Source organism: Colletotrichum graminicola, assembly GCF_000149035.1.
Source record: "Colletotrichum graminicola M1.001 genomic scaffold supercont1.123, whole genome shotgun sequence".
In the NCBI taxonomy this organism is placed as follows: Eukaryota; Fungi; Ascomycota; class Sordariomycetes; order Glomerellales; family Glomerellaceae; genus Colletotrichum; species Colletotrichum graminicola.
This window is the reverse complement of record NW_007361127.1, coordinates 13,017-27,283: the sequence shown is the minus strand read 5'-3', so window position 1 is coordinate 27,283 and position 14,267 is coordinate 13,017. Positions and strand designations below refer to the sequence as shown.

At 54.8% G+C, this 14,267-nt stretch overlaps 2 protein-coding genes across 2 annotated transcripts; both read right to left on the bottom strand.

Annotated features, from left to right (window-relative positions):
* Positions 1 to 323: 323 nt before the first annotated feature.
* Positions 324 to 2,061, bottom strand: GLRG_11790 (only proline and serin are matching in the corresponding protein; the record flags this gene model as incomplete). The annotated part of the gene is made up of 2 exons (XM_008102474.1): positions 324 to 1,627; positions 1,683 to 2,061. The coding sequence occupies 2 exons, from the start codon at positions 2,059 to 2,061 to the stop codon at positions 324 to 326; spliced, it is 1,683 nt and encodes a 560-aa protein (XP_008100665.1).
* An 11,333-nt stretch (positions 2,062 to 13,394) lies between these two features.
* GLRG_11789 (uncharacterized protein) lies at positions 13,395 to 14,069 on the bottom strand. Its single transcript, XM_008102473.1, has one exon. It carries the CDS (start codon positions 14,013 to 14,015, stop codon positions 13,524 to 13,526), a length of 492 nt encoding a protein of 163 aa, XP_008100664.1. The 5' UTR covers positions 14,016 to 14,069; the 3' UTR covers positions 13,395 to 13,523.
* Between the last annotated feature and the right edge of the window lie 198 nt (positions 14,070 to 14,267).

The window sequence follows — 14,267 nt, the reverse complement described above, 5'->3', positions numbered from 1 at the left end:
ACAGTAATATTTGTGAATGGCCCAAGGAAGGACCCTTGGTTCGAAAAAACGGCAAAAGGAAAAATGTCGTGTCGTAAAATGTCGTAAGAGACGTGGCCTAGCCAAGGCGTGTGGTGTGGTAAAGGAGCGACGATAGTCGGGTATCTCGAAAATAATAGGCTGTAAGGAAAAGGATAGTGAACCCCGATGTTGAACGACAGTCGATGTCGTCCTTGCTTCAGGTCATTAATCGTAAAGGTAACCTCTTCCGCGCCCCTAGACTCGCATCTGCGAGCCCAAACTCGGAAGCTGGTTTGTGGAGAAGAATCTGCAACCAGGATAATTCACTTGCGAAAGCCGACCTTTTCAGCCAAGGCGCGCCAGAACCGAGCGCTTCTACGCTCCTCGCTTCTGGTGCGAATCATCTTGGTGTCACGCTCCATAGGCCCGACAATGTCTTCGTCGCCGCGTGCAGGGAATTTGCCCTCGGCATCAACAAGACGAGGAATCGCGGTAGGCAGGCCGTCTTCGAGGCGCCGCCATTGCATGTTGGCAAAGGCATCATCATCGTTAACCGGCCGGCGCAAGAAGCCAGCGCCACCGCTGCTCGCGCGGACTCGCCCGCGGCTGCGGCTGCGAGAGACGTCCGATCGTTGGGTGCTAGTCTTGCTTGTGGCGACAATGTTTTCCATCGTCTGATCGTGGAAGGTACGCCAGCTCCTCTCTGTCTCGGCCCACTTCGCTTCAGTCAGCGCGTAAATCTTCGACGTCTCGCCATAGTTCTCGCCCGTGCGGACTAGGTGCTTCGTGTAGTTGATACGAGCGGCTTCCCAGTCTGCACGCAGGAGGCGAAGAGATTCCATATCGGCTTCGACCGGCTGGTAAGGTTGGGGCGTGATGGTGAAGTTGGCATGGCCTAGACGGTCGGACCACTCGTCGCGATCTTGCACGATGGATGGGAAGCCGATGGGGAGCTCTTGACCGGACTGCATGTGGCGGAAAGAAGAGACAGAGGGCCTCGTGCTGAGTGCAGGCGTAGGAAGGTGAGAGAGCGACTGAGACGAGGGGAGGTCCATCATCAGGAGCGGCGAAGGCGCTACAGTGGGAGACTGGAGAGGACTAGGATGAGGGGCTTCAGCCGGTGGGGTGGTGAGAAGTGGGGGAAGCAGAGGCGTCGTTGCCAAAGCACGGTCACGCTCAATGCTGACTCTTTCGTTGTTGGCCTTTTCGATGTCGATGGGGGGAGGGATATCCATGCTCTCCCTGCTTTCCCAAACAGAGGTGGCCGGGGTTGGGATCGGGGGCTCGCTGATGCTGTCCATGTGCCGTGACGGGCCGGAGAGGGAAGAGGATCGACTTGATGCAGCGCGAGATACGGAGTGGACATTCTCGAATGAAAGTCCAGTGGTAGGCGAAGCAGTCAATTGCGAGCGCTTTGTAGTAGATTTCCATCGTGACAAGTTCGGGAAGCGCGTTCCGAAGCGGGTGGCCAAGCCAGAAAAGGACGACTCGGCGTCACTTCGCTTCCGTTCGAGGGTCGCGGTAAAATCGCTGTCGCTGGCAAAACCCAAGTCATAGTCGATATCGAAGTCGGCCGGGTAGACGCTGAGTGTTTCTGAGCTCTCGTGATGGATGCACGGCTCGTCACCTAATGGGCTGGGTGTTAATGGACAGTCGTGTACAAACGATCAGGGCCGACTTACATAGACAGTCGTATAGATCAAACTGATCCACCAGGATGGTGCTCTCTTCCGGCTCGTCCCGTTCCACGGGTTCCTCTTGCACATCAGGAAGGGGGCGTTTGGACGACTTTGTATGAGCGGTTGAAGTTGGCGAGGACGGGGTGTCGTTCAATAATGGCGGGGGGAGATCGAGAGATGAGGTCGAGCTGGAGTAGCGTAGATGTCCTCGAGTTGAGAAAGTCGGGGTGACAGGTGACGCAACGTCAGAAGAGGACGAGTTTGTTGTGCAGTAGACGTACTGGCCGTCCATATCGCCTTCTGGGAGGGCGGATTGGTCCTCAAACTTGCGGCGCTCTTCAACGAGTTGGGGCAGCAACAAGGGCTTCAGCTTGGGCGACATGGTGTCTGCCTCGGCCTGGAGCGGCGCTGCCTCAAGCAGGGAGATGGTGTCGGGCAACGTTGTAGGCGTTCAGGGTGTGTGCGAGTGATGTTGTTGGAGTAAAGTGTGGCAGCGGGCGAAGAGGATGGTTGGGTGAGACGAGGCAATTATGACGGTGCTGGAATCGGAGTGGCGACGCTGTACCTCGTCGAGCGCGGTGGGGCAGGCGGAGGGTTTAAGAATGACAGCAGGGGGGGAAAAAAAGAGGGAAAAAAGTACAATGCGGTGACAGCTAGGTCAAACCAAGAGGCAAGGCAGAGCTTTGTCAGTTTGCTGTCATAGCCAGGCACACCTTGGTCGAAGCGTTGGATGCTTCAAGTTGTGTAATGTTGTCGTGGGGTGGTAGTGGGTTGGAGTTGGGGGGCTGGTGGTGTAAGTAGTGTTGGGGGGCGTATGTACGATGTACTTGGTTGGTTGTCGACGCCACTTGGATGGTTATTGTCAGCGGAACCTTTCAACTCCACATTCTCGTGGTCCTTTCTGCTTCCTTGCTCGTTCGAGTTCCCTCGGGGAGACAGCGGTAGCTGCGAGGTGATGTTTCGAGATAGGCGTCCGAGGCGGTGATGAGTATCGCGGCGATGAGTCTTGCACCGCGCGGTAGGAAATACCCTGGTATTCTCCAATGAGAAGGTGATGAAGCACTTGGGTGAGCGGGTTGTCAAGGGCGGTAAGTCGTCCCACGTGTACGACTACGGTTCAAGGGGCCTCGGCGAAAGTTGCGGTGGTTGGGCGCGAAGATGGGGAGACAGCAGGAATTTGTATATGCGTGCGTTGTTGTTTCCTCGGGGCAGATAGCTCGTGTGCCAATCAAACCAGGCAATGACGGACCCAATGCGACACTCGAGTTGATGGCTCCGGGGTTTGCTGCAGGGCGGCCACGTGAGGGGATGTGACAGCGGTGTTCAGAGGTCGCGGGAGGTGTAGCAGTTTGCAATGCAATGGGCGTGATGCTGACAAGGTGAGGCGGTGGACGATATACGAGATGCCGTGGGTTTGGTGTGCGCCGAACAAGGGCAAACGGAAGTCGGACGACAGGCGCTGATTGTTGCTGGAATATGCTTCTGGCACCGAGAGAAGAGAGACGGAGAGATAAAAACGATGAAGGACGGCTTCCTAAGTGGTTTTCTTGCACAAGGTGGGTGGGCGAGGGAAATGTATGGCCGAGCGGGTGTGCTGTGCAGGGTCGGTCGGCTAGGCGTGTTGGCGTCAGTAAGGTCGATGTGGATGGAGGGGATATGGATGGGTGACGGGGCGTACAAGGGTGTGAGAATTTCCCAGTTGAGCAGAACATCCAGGAAGAGAGACACCGAGCGACCTCCTGCAAGGTGGTGGAAGTGGGTGACGAAGAGTGGGCTTGACTGGAAAGGCGTTAGTGGCAGGGGGGTGTGGAAAGAAGAAGAGGAAAAGAAATACCTACGTAGTAGGAAGATTGGTAGGTAGCACGATAGAAAGCCAGGGGGGTGGTGTGCTCGAAGGGCCGGGAGCTAGGATGATGGTGTGGGGGGGGGAGGGAGGAAGGCTCGGAGGGAAAATGCAACCTAGGTATCAATTCGAGCTAAGTTCGTTCCTTCCTGTTATGTTGTTTTTCTTTTGGGGTCGGTAGTTTGTTCCTTCTTGTTGTTTTTGCGGGGGAAGGAATAGATACCTACGTGGACGGATGGATGGATAGATGGGAAGGCACAATGGAATAAACTTACTATCTAGCTGCCAACTTCCGAATGACCAGCTAGCTCCTGGTTGTTACGATGCAGCAATATGCAGAGTGAAAGAGTGATTACGGACTTGGAGAGGAGAGAGAGCGAGGACGTCAAAGTGAACCACTTGCTGAGGAAGCAGCCAGGGTTGGAAAGCTTTGAAGTGGTGTACGTACTCCCAGTACGTATCCTGAGGGCCTTCCTTGCATCGCGAGCTCTGTTCCTTTCAATTCCCTGTCCTAGCCCGAAAAAGAGGTACAAGGGTACAAGAGGAGGTGAGAGGGGAATGAGCGGATTGGGACGAGGTGCGCGACAGGCGGCAGGGACTGACTACCTACCTACCTAGATAGGTAGGTAGGTACCTACACAAGGTACTCACTTGCTTACCTTTTTACCTACGCCTACCTAGTTGTACGGAGTACGAGGCCACTAACCAAGGCAACAACCAACTAACCGGTCTCCTCCCTTCCTCCCTTCCTTCCTTCTTCCAATTTTACCTTCTGTGGATAGATCTAACAGTGGCTTGAGGAAGGAACGTTCGAGACATCAGATCTAGAGGTGAGAAGCCGCGAGGAAAGAATACAATAAAGAAAAACCGAGAGCAGGAATGAGTAAAGGTAAGCGGAAGAAAGAACGACGAGAAGGACGGGGGACAACATGGGCTGCTACCCTACACTACTCGGTCGTTCAATACCTCGACGACAAAAACCCTCCTGTCATCACAACTTGTCTCCCGGAACGACCATCTACGGAAACGGCTGCAACAGCGCTCTTGCTCTTGCATTGGCGCAAGCCTCGTCCGTTTCGCCTTTTTATCCTCTCTTTTGTTTGTCTCTGGCAGCACGGCCGCATCCCCCATTCCGTCTCCGTGTGTGTGTCTCTCATTCCCTCCCTCTGCTGCCTCAACTTGCCGGTCCTCACGTGTCCCAGAAGGCAAACAAGAGCGTGTTAGTCCCGGTCTCTGCCACCATAGAAGGTTCTATACTAAGATACATAAGCCTGTGCGATAGCTGGCGCTAAGCCGAATTCGGGTCAAGCCTCTCCCTCCTGGTCTGTGTTTGCGGCCCCGACTAAGCTCAGGCGCAGTGTGGAGGAGAGTGGAGGGGTCTCGTCCCCCTCGAGCCGTCCTCATGTCTGCCGTCCTGTGTCGCTGGCCGTTTTTCTCTGCTTCTGGGTCGCCGGGGAGGAGTCTTTGGGCCTCCCTGCCGCCCAAGTGAGCCCAAAGCCTTTCAGGGTTTTGCGCCGCGCAATGTGCCGGGGCCGCAGTCCCATGCATGTCCGTGTCCGGCGATTTCTGGCCGTTGATGTCCAGTCCTTGTACTGCACGTATCACCTCGCAGATGGTGCAAAGTCTGATGAGATTCAGACCCTTCAGAGACGATAGACCCCACGATGGCCGACGAAACGGCAAGCGGGCGCCATCATTGGCATTTGATAGACCTGACTTCGGCCCCGGCCCCCAATACAATACACCGGCGGAACGGAGTGAGAGACAGTGGCCGCCAACTTGTCTCTCCTTTTCTCTCTCCTCTTCCCTCGTATCTTCCTCGTACTCTTGGTTGTCGGCTCAACCTTGTCCTTGGACAGAATGCGAACCCGAGTATCCGACCGAAGGGAGACGATTCCGAAAACCACTTGCAGGTGGACTGCGTCACCACGCTGGCAACGACATAGCAGAGCGCGGTACGGATACTCGCCGCTAGCCCACCAGAGCTAGTCCGCGGGAGTGGTTCATCGGGGCGGGCTGTAGTTGCTTGGTTTCATGTCCACGGTCAGTACTACACCGATGACCACATGCACACGCTGAATGCATGCATCCTACCGATTACAGGATACGTACCCATCGTCGCCTTAGAGTCTTTGAAAGCATAGCATCACGGCGCTCGAGAGTGTACCTACTGATATCTGATCCTGTGGTACTACCTATACCTACCGGTAGTATCGCCCAGCACTCGGCATGATATCAAGATGCAGCCTGGTAAGGACGTAATGCAGTTAGTAATAGGGGCACCAAGATCCTGACAATACCCAGTAAATTAGGTATTCCGTCAAGTCTCAGATTAGCCACGCGGCAGCCATCCGGCAGTCGATTTCGCCTGTCATTTCGCCCTCTTCCGCCTCTGTGCAAACGGCACGGCGGGTGCCAGTCGCCGGAGATAAAAAAAGGGAGCGGTGGCTAGGGTTCAGCGCCCTTGCCTTCTTTCCCCATCTTCCACGCGCCAGATAACTGGTTGGTCTGTTTGTCTTGCTGGGTAGAAGCGGGAGCCTCGACGATGAACACGTCCGCTTTGCCTGAGGTACACCGACAAGCCCAACCCCCCCGTTCCCGGTCCTCTCCCCCAATATCTCCATCTTGTCTCCTCCGTTCCCCTCTCCTTCCTCGCTCATACGGGCATCTCTCGCTGTCAATGGTCCTCCTTCTTCTCCTTCTTCTCTTCCTTGGCCTTTGTCCCGCCATCGTTTGTGCGACCCTGCTTTGGCACTGTTCCTGTTGCTCCGTGGGCGTTAACCCCAAATTCGTTTTGTTTTCACCTGTGCAGCCAGGGATTGCAGCTCGGTCTTTCCCCTCCCCCTCCCCCTTACCTGGTCGACTAGGGTACCATGCCGATCAACAGTTTTCCTCTGCTTTGACTGGAGCGACAGTTCTGGTCAAGCGTCCTATCCCTCCCTTGTGTTTTTCCCTGCCCCATCCCTGCACGGATTGCGATTCCGTAGGCCGAAATAGGGTAGCCGGGAGACGCTTACCACTTTTGCCAGCCACTGACAGCAACAACAACAACAACAACAATACCAGCAGAACCCGAAGCTCTGGCCGATGCAATGCACCTTGGGAGGAGCAATACGTACCGCTCGGCACATTTTGCTGGGCTACCGCAGTGTTCTGGGCCCTCTCCCTCTCCACTCTCATGGAGCTCGCTCAGCGCCGGCTCCAAGGGCCTGGTGGACATGACAAGCAGCTGGTGATGACGGCCTTGGACGGTATGCCGGCCGATCTGTACAACAGGTATACGCGCAGACGCATTCAACTATGCACAGTGATCTAGACATTACGAATGTTGCCGTGCATCGGTTCTGACGAGCCCTCGGTCAAGGTGCTGCTCTGCTCCCCGACATTTTTGCTGAGAGGCTGAGACTTGTCTGTCAGTGAACCCAAGACCAAACGAACCGGTTCGCCTTGGCCTGGGTTTCCATGCAATAGGAACTGAGCACAGGTCAAACTCAATGCCATGCCATCCGACAAATCAGGCAAACAAGGGACGACATGGAAGGGCTGTGTCTGTGCCTAGGTGCATCTGAATTGGCTTCCTACTCAGCACCCTACCTACTGCTACACTGCAAACCCCTCAGCGGGTTTGATCTGCTTGGTTATTGAACGGTGGCGGATCCCAGCTTCTCGGTCGCTTGTCCTCATGGCCTGGTTAGGATGTGCAGAGTTCACCTCGGTTTGCTTCCCCGGCCAGTAGGAAGCTGTTACGTACGACTCGTCAGGGTGACGCTCCACACAAGACCGGCCAAGGACTCGAGCAACTAGCTCGGTATCTCTCTCTCCCTCTCACACACACACACACACACCATGACACGGCAATTGCCAGATGCGGAGACCAAATGCAGCACAAAGACAATGGGAATGATAAGAGTTCGCCGGCGCTCGCCAGGACGCGAGTAGGATAACATCAAAACCTCCCCCCCCCGCCTCCAGTTTGGCTGCAACTGCAGCACCATTGGGTATTAGCATCGTCAACGAAGTTTCATGCTGTCCCCTTATGGATCCCGGCCATCTCTATTACTACGCTACTAGGCATCCTGTCCTCCGACATGGTCGGCTTTTGCAGTTCACGGACACATTTGGACGTTACCCTGATGTAGTAGGAAAAGAAAGAGTCGGTTTCACAGAGACAGAGAACGATGCCCTGTGGGCTGAAATTGGTGTTTGTTCTTCCTCCCTACTCCGCACCGCAAGCAGCACTGCAAAGCTTCCGGGCATCCGAGCCAACGGCCCCTCAGTCCCCTTCCGGAATCTGAGTTGGAGGTTGATATTTTCCAGCCGCCTTTGTTGGCTTTCGCTGGCTCTACTGACACTGCTGGTGGGTGGGTGGTGTTCCAGGTTAACGGGCAACGCAACGCTGTGGCGTGGGGGAACTGGGAGAGGTCGTTTGCTCGTTCCCGACAGGGCATGGTGGGCTCGTGCCAGTGAACGGGGGGGCTGCATGGAAAGGAATAGAAGGATACGATGAGTTTGGACGCCGCAATTTTTATTGACAGGGTAGGTGGGCAACGGCCGACAAGTGACGTCTGGGTCGGTGAAGCATGCTGAAGATAACGGCGGCGCGAGCTGTTGATACATTCCTGGAGATTCGCATGGAGGTGAATTGGAGGCAATTCATCCATGACAACAATCATTTGGAATGCCTCCCAACACCTTGGTTCGTCTTGAACCGTATCTCAGTTACCGTTTGAATGCCCATCCCCCCCCCCCCCCCTTTTTTTTTTTCCCCCTTCTCTCTCAAGAAGCCTGGACCACCCAGTCCGGGGGAGGTTACGATTATGGAGATGATTAGCAGACGGAACTGAGCAATCAGCAGGGGATCCCGATGGGCTGGCAGGGAGTCATCGTCATAGGGGCTCGTCAGGCTACACATATCATGACGACTGTCAAGCCACTTCAGCAGGACCCGGCTCAAGGTGAACCCGGTCAGCCGTCGGCGGCGGCCTTGGACCTTACAGGTATATCGCGGTCAAGTTCTCGGCCGTCCATTGCAACCTCAGGAGCTCTCAGCGCATCCCCGTCCCTGGTCCCTCACCGTGCCCAGGAATAGGAAGGTCATAGCAACGGCCGTCCCTCCATTTGTGGTGTGCTTTGCTGCGAAACTGTTTGCACCGGCAGCAGGGTGGTGTGTGCAATGGAGGTGGGGGGGGGGGGACGGATCGGTGCACAACCACAACAAACAGTCTCAGATGTCGTTATGTCGTATCCGTAGTATGCCCATAATATATGTTCTGTTTGTTGTGTAATCGGTATTGGTTGTCATAGCAGAGCAGTCAATTGTAAACCCCACGACAAACAGACGCATCCGCAGAGCGCGAGCGTTCAGTAGGCCATGTGGTCTACCGTCACCACCACCACCACCGCTCGATTGTTCAAACGGTCGGGGGTCTGGTTGGTTGGTATCCTCCCAAGTCACCTCCTATCCCGTTGGATAAGCCCAACCAAACTTGGACGAGATACGGATGGCCTGGACGGGACGAGGCTTGCCGACTTGCGTCATTCCGAGCTCGCATTCTCATCAACCGCCAAGTTTACCACCCCTGGCTACATGCTCGGGCTTTCAGTCTTCCCGGCTGGATGTATCCGTATGCTTGCTTGTACTCCGTACTTGTAGCTTCAAAGATTTTTTATTCTCCGCCCACCGCCCCACCGCATGCTCCAGATGCAGGAGCAGCATATCCTTCTGACGTCTATCTAGACTAGACTACCGAGTACGGATACGCTACACTCGTACAGCTTCGATCCAATACAATGACAGGTGATTTGGAGGGGGAAAAGAAACGGGTTCCGAGGAGTGTCAGACTACCGGTAGACTATTTGCCCAACACCCCCCCTGCGTTGACTTGGTCGCGCGCTTCTGAGTCCATGAAAGTGCATGGCTTTCATTCACCCCCCCTCCCCTTCAAAAGTCGAGTGCCTCAGCTTCCATCCGACGTCGCTCCGTGAGTCTGTCGGTGGTGCTCCCTGCCAAGCTTGACTCGCCTGAATATCCCAGCGCGCCCGCAGCCTTACCGGAGCGCGTCGTTGTCGTATCTCTTTCTACCACGTAGACCCCCAACTAGCTGCATCGCCACCGAGAAGTTCGGCAGCGTCGGATGTGGTTTGCTAGTGACCACCGCCGACGCCCATCTCCTCTGGCAACGCAGCTACGAGAGCCATGCATGACCCTACTACTACCGGTACTACTACTACTACTACTACTACTATGTACTGACTTGTGCGCTACGTATCCGTCCTGTCCCGCAACCCCTAGACTGCGCCTCGGCCCAGTTCGTACTGGTTAGCATACGGACGGGTAAAACCATGCAGTGCGTTGCCTGCCCCCTACAATGAATGCATGGAATGACCATGCTTCTCCCATCTCCTAGGGCCAAGTTGACTGCTCCCTCCATCTTTGCGTTTTGTACAATTGGGCAGACTATTTTTTTTTTCCAACTTTGACCGCGCCGATCCCTTCCTGTTCCTGAAAACGTTGTTTCGTCGATGGGAGAATGCTGTCAAAAAAAACAAAACAAAAAGTCTGCTTGAGCCTCCGTAGAGTGTGGGTTAGAGTTGCTCCGCGCCGCTTAGAGAAAAACTCTTGCGCGCCAATGTCACTTGCCCCGTCCTCGTGTGTGTTGCAGCCGCCGGCTCGACCTGTCGGCATTGTCGCCGTTGAGCTAGGTACTGTATGTACGTACGTGATACTACGTATGTACACCAGGCTCTCGGGAAAGAAGATAACCACCTCGCGCCGCGGCGGCGGGCATGGTCAGGGATTGAGAGTTTCAAGTCCATGTCAAAGGCTCCTCTATTCTATCCAACTCGTAGGGTTTTTCTGCCCGAGACAATCTTCACTTCTACCCCCACCCCGGATTTCCGGTCACGCCAACATTCCTTGTGCCATGCTCGAGAGATGACGCCGCATCCGGACATCTATGTAGCCAGCCATGCCGATTCCTTGTTTTTTTCTGGCCCTCCCACAAAGACAGCGTGTGGAATGCGGGGAAAAGGGTTTTGGCCAAGCATGTCAGAGAAATCAAAAGAAAAAAAGAAAAAAAAAAAAAAAGCTCTCGTTCTGTTGACTCATCCTTTTCCCTCTGCTGCATCCGGTCTTGTTCACGCCGGCCTGCCAGAGCCCAAGTGTAGCGTGGCGCAAAACGGGGCGTCGAGAAATGCGTCATTGTGGCCTCCATTTTTTTGCATTCGTGCCGGCCAACCGGGGGACCAAGGTTCTTCTCCTACACTACTTTCGCACTATGTAGACGATTCTTCTACTCCCCCAACAATGTCGGCGTTGCTTCTTTCCCTTCACCCACACGTGCCCGCAACGGTGCTGCTACTGCATGCCATCTTTGGATCACTCTCCACTTACAGACTTTTCTATTTGCCTAGTAGGTGGCCCGGGGGGGGGCCGCCACGCATCTCTAGACCGCATGTCTTAGCATCATTGCTTAGAACCGAAAAACCCGTTGCCGACAGGCGCGGCATTTGACTGTGCAGAGGCGTAAGCTGCAAGAGCGTGGGCTTCTTCTTCTCCTCCTCCTCCCCCAATCACCGGCCGGCCGGCATCTTCTTGCTTAGTTAGACACACGCATGCCAAGTATGCATCTACCAAGCTGTTTTGGGAGGCTCACGCCGAAGACCAAAAAAAAAAAAAACCAAGTCCCAACATCCGGAAGAGGGTTTTCTCCCTAGTTCTGCATCGGCATCGTTACATATCGAATATACCGTTGTCTCTCTATCGAACCATATCACCCGCGGAGAGTCTGGCGTGCGGGGTGGGGGAAGGATATGAATCCTGCTTTTTTTATGTGACGGAACAGAGACAGACAGGCATGTTGACATGCAGCTGGAGATTTGACAATGGCCTAGGTAGCTAACTTTGTTCATTTGCCGTGCCTCGAGGCCAGGGAACTAACTGGCTGGCCATCACTTGGAACAGCCGGAAGCACAGCCCCCCCCCCCCTGGGAGGGTATCAAGGGCGCATTCAACAAACCCTCTCACCCCCACCTCTTGAATCTGACGGCATCGCGTGTCGACTGATCTGGTGAGATGTGATCATAGTATGATCACCATCCAACATGGATGGGGCTCTCTCCTCACCTTTGCGGATCCCCCGCTCCACCCCTATGAGTTTTTTTCTGTTTTGGGGGGTGGGGGTTTCTTACTTCGCTGGTCTTTTCACCCTGTCTCTGAATCTGAATCTGGTGTCGGTTTCTTTGGATAGCCATCATCATGACAACATGACCCGCGGTCCAAGTACCAGGCAATCAGCGCACAAAAAGTCTAGGGAACGACAATCGTGCCCCAACAGCCAGTCCAGACTGCTAGAGCGATCTGTGTTCCTTGGTACTTGAGCGCTCCGCCAGCGTCGAACCCGATGTCGTGCGTTCATGGCTCCCGAGGCCGGCCGAGGCGGCTGCTAGGAGGGGGGGGAGGGCTGCCCGATGATTCCCCCCCCACGAAGTCTCTTTGCAGCGAGCCGAGGGCCGTTGAACTTCGTGGCTGACGATGGCATACAACGTCAAATTTTTTTTTAAAAAAAAAAAACCCCTCTTCTTTTCATTTCTCGCTTGTTGAGGTTGACTGAAAACTTCCCTATCATTTCTGCAAATCCCATCGGTGCGTCTCGCCCCCCCTCCCATCCCGTGCCGAAGTGGTTTTTCCCCTCCCGCAGAAGAGAATGTCTTGCGTCCCTGCATTAGTCGTGCCCTGATGGAGGGCCGCCGCCGCCGTCCATTCGCCCCAGGGTGCAGAGAGGAACGGAAGCGAGGGGCGGCCGGGCAGGATGGGTGACCATCCCGGTGGGTGGCGCGGCGGCACGCCATAGGGCTCCGGTGGAAACCCTTTTTTTTTTTTTTTTTTTTTTTTGCCCGTGTTGGGAAGCCTCAGGAATAGGCCACGCAGCTGGGGCAACAGAATTGAATGATTGATTGATTGATTGGTTGATTGATGATTGATGATTGATCCGTTGATCCGTTGATAATTAATGATGTTGATTCCAAGTTCCAAAACGCCAATTGGCAGCAGCAAAAACCCCTTTTTAAATCCACCTAGTCTGCTCCTTCCACAGCCTCATGGCATCAGCCCTCCTCGGTTCCCAAGCCCTGGGCAACGCGGGTTGCATCGAGGGCCCCGTCCCTACATAGACCTCCACCGGGGTCCCAAATGTTGGCGTGGTGAGTCGACCGGGCAAACCACAAAGGTTACTTTCTTTGAGGTCCCGAGGAAGGATACCATTAGAGAGGTACGTACGATCTCGGCTGTATCTCCAGATTGACGCTATCAAGATATACAATAAAAGTCCTCACTCCTACTGGATATATCTAGTAGGAACAGAGTATACCTGTTTTTGCTATACGCGTACGTAGGGCTCGTGATAAGCCAACATTCATAACCCTGACGAAGTGTACATGCATACATGTGCGTTGTGTTGCTCACGAGCACGAAGTTGACCAAGCACAGACGGACGGCCCCCATTACGCGCTCTCTCCATCCATGTGCTTGCGGCCGAACGGGGGAGGGGGACATGGGCATCCTGCGCCGGGGTGGGAACATTTTGGGTCTCTCTGCATACGGACACCTGGACGGCCGGCGTCTTTTTCGACCGGGCTGGACTTCGGTGGCTTACGGGAGAACGGGGACTGAATTGAACGAAGAAAAAAAAAAAATTCTTCAATTCTGCGGCATTTGATAGTTGGTCAGATCGTGATCCATTGGAGGGGTAAAGGAAAAAGAAAAGAAGAATAAAAAAACGGGCCATCCATGCGTTGTGGTGCTTCATCGAGGGGGCCCTTACCAAAAGTCACTGGCCGTCACTGTCTAGCCGCATTACGACGCTTGGTTATTCATCCGGCTATCGGATCACAAAGGAGGCTGTAGTGTATTTTTTCTGTCTTTTTTCTGTAAAGTAGAATAATAATAATAAATAAATGAAAATCTTTCTACGGAGTACTGTCCCGACAGCCATCACTTGTGTCTATCTTTGGAGTGAGGGCGGCTCGAGGATGGAACCGGTGGCTTGGAGATTGCGGCGTATGCCCGACGCAAGCCTTATTCCGTCGCGACTGCAGGGCTGCTGTCTGTTCCGCAATCTTCCGGAATGGGGAGGGGAGGTAGGGGTTGGGGTGAGTAAGGTTTCCTTGGCCGGCACCTGGATGAAGGCCCGGTATCGCGTGATATTGACGCCCTTCTGATTCCCGTTGGGGATTCTCTTGTCACCAGACTGGCCCCCGCCCTGATGCCGGCAAATACGAGAGCGGAAGAGGTTGATGGGATGGCGTGCCGCCGACGATCTTCCACGGGCGGGCGCCATACTGCGCCTCTCCCGCTGAATGAGACAGGCCAGGTTCGTCTTAGACTTGGTTGGCCTCTGGTCTCGCCCCCCCCCCTCCTTTGGGGATCCAGAATCGGACGAACTGGTCGAGGAGGCTCGGACGTCTGTTTCTTCAGGGCCGCTTGGGGCTGCCATGCTCCCGTGGCTGTTTCGCTTGCGGTTCGGGCCCGGTCTTCATGGTGCGGCATGGGGGGGAGAAGCCGCCGTCGCACGATGTCTCTCCCACTCCCCCCCCCCCTCTAAATGAGGTGCGGGATACATAATAGACCGGGCGCCAACGTTGTGTCACGATGACTTAGTATTCATGGTGCACGTCAGACCCATATCTGGCAAAAGCGGGCTGTAAGTCTGGTCACCTTAATAACAATAGAACATTGGGTGGGATCA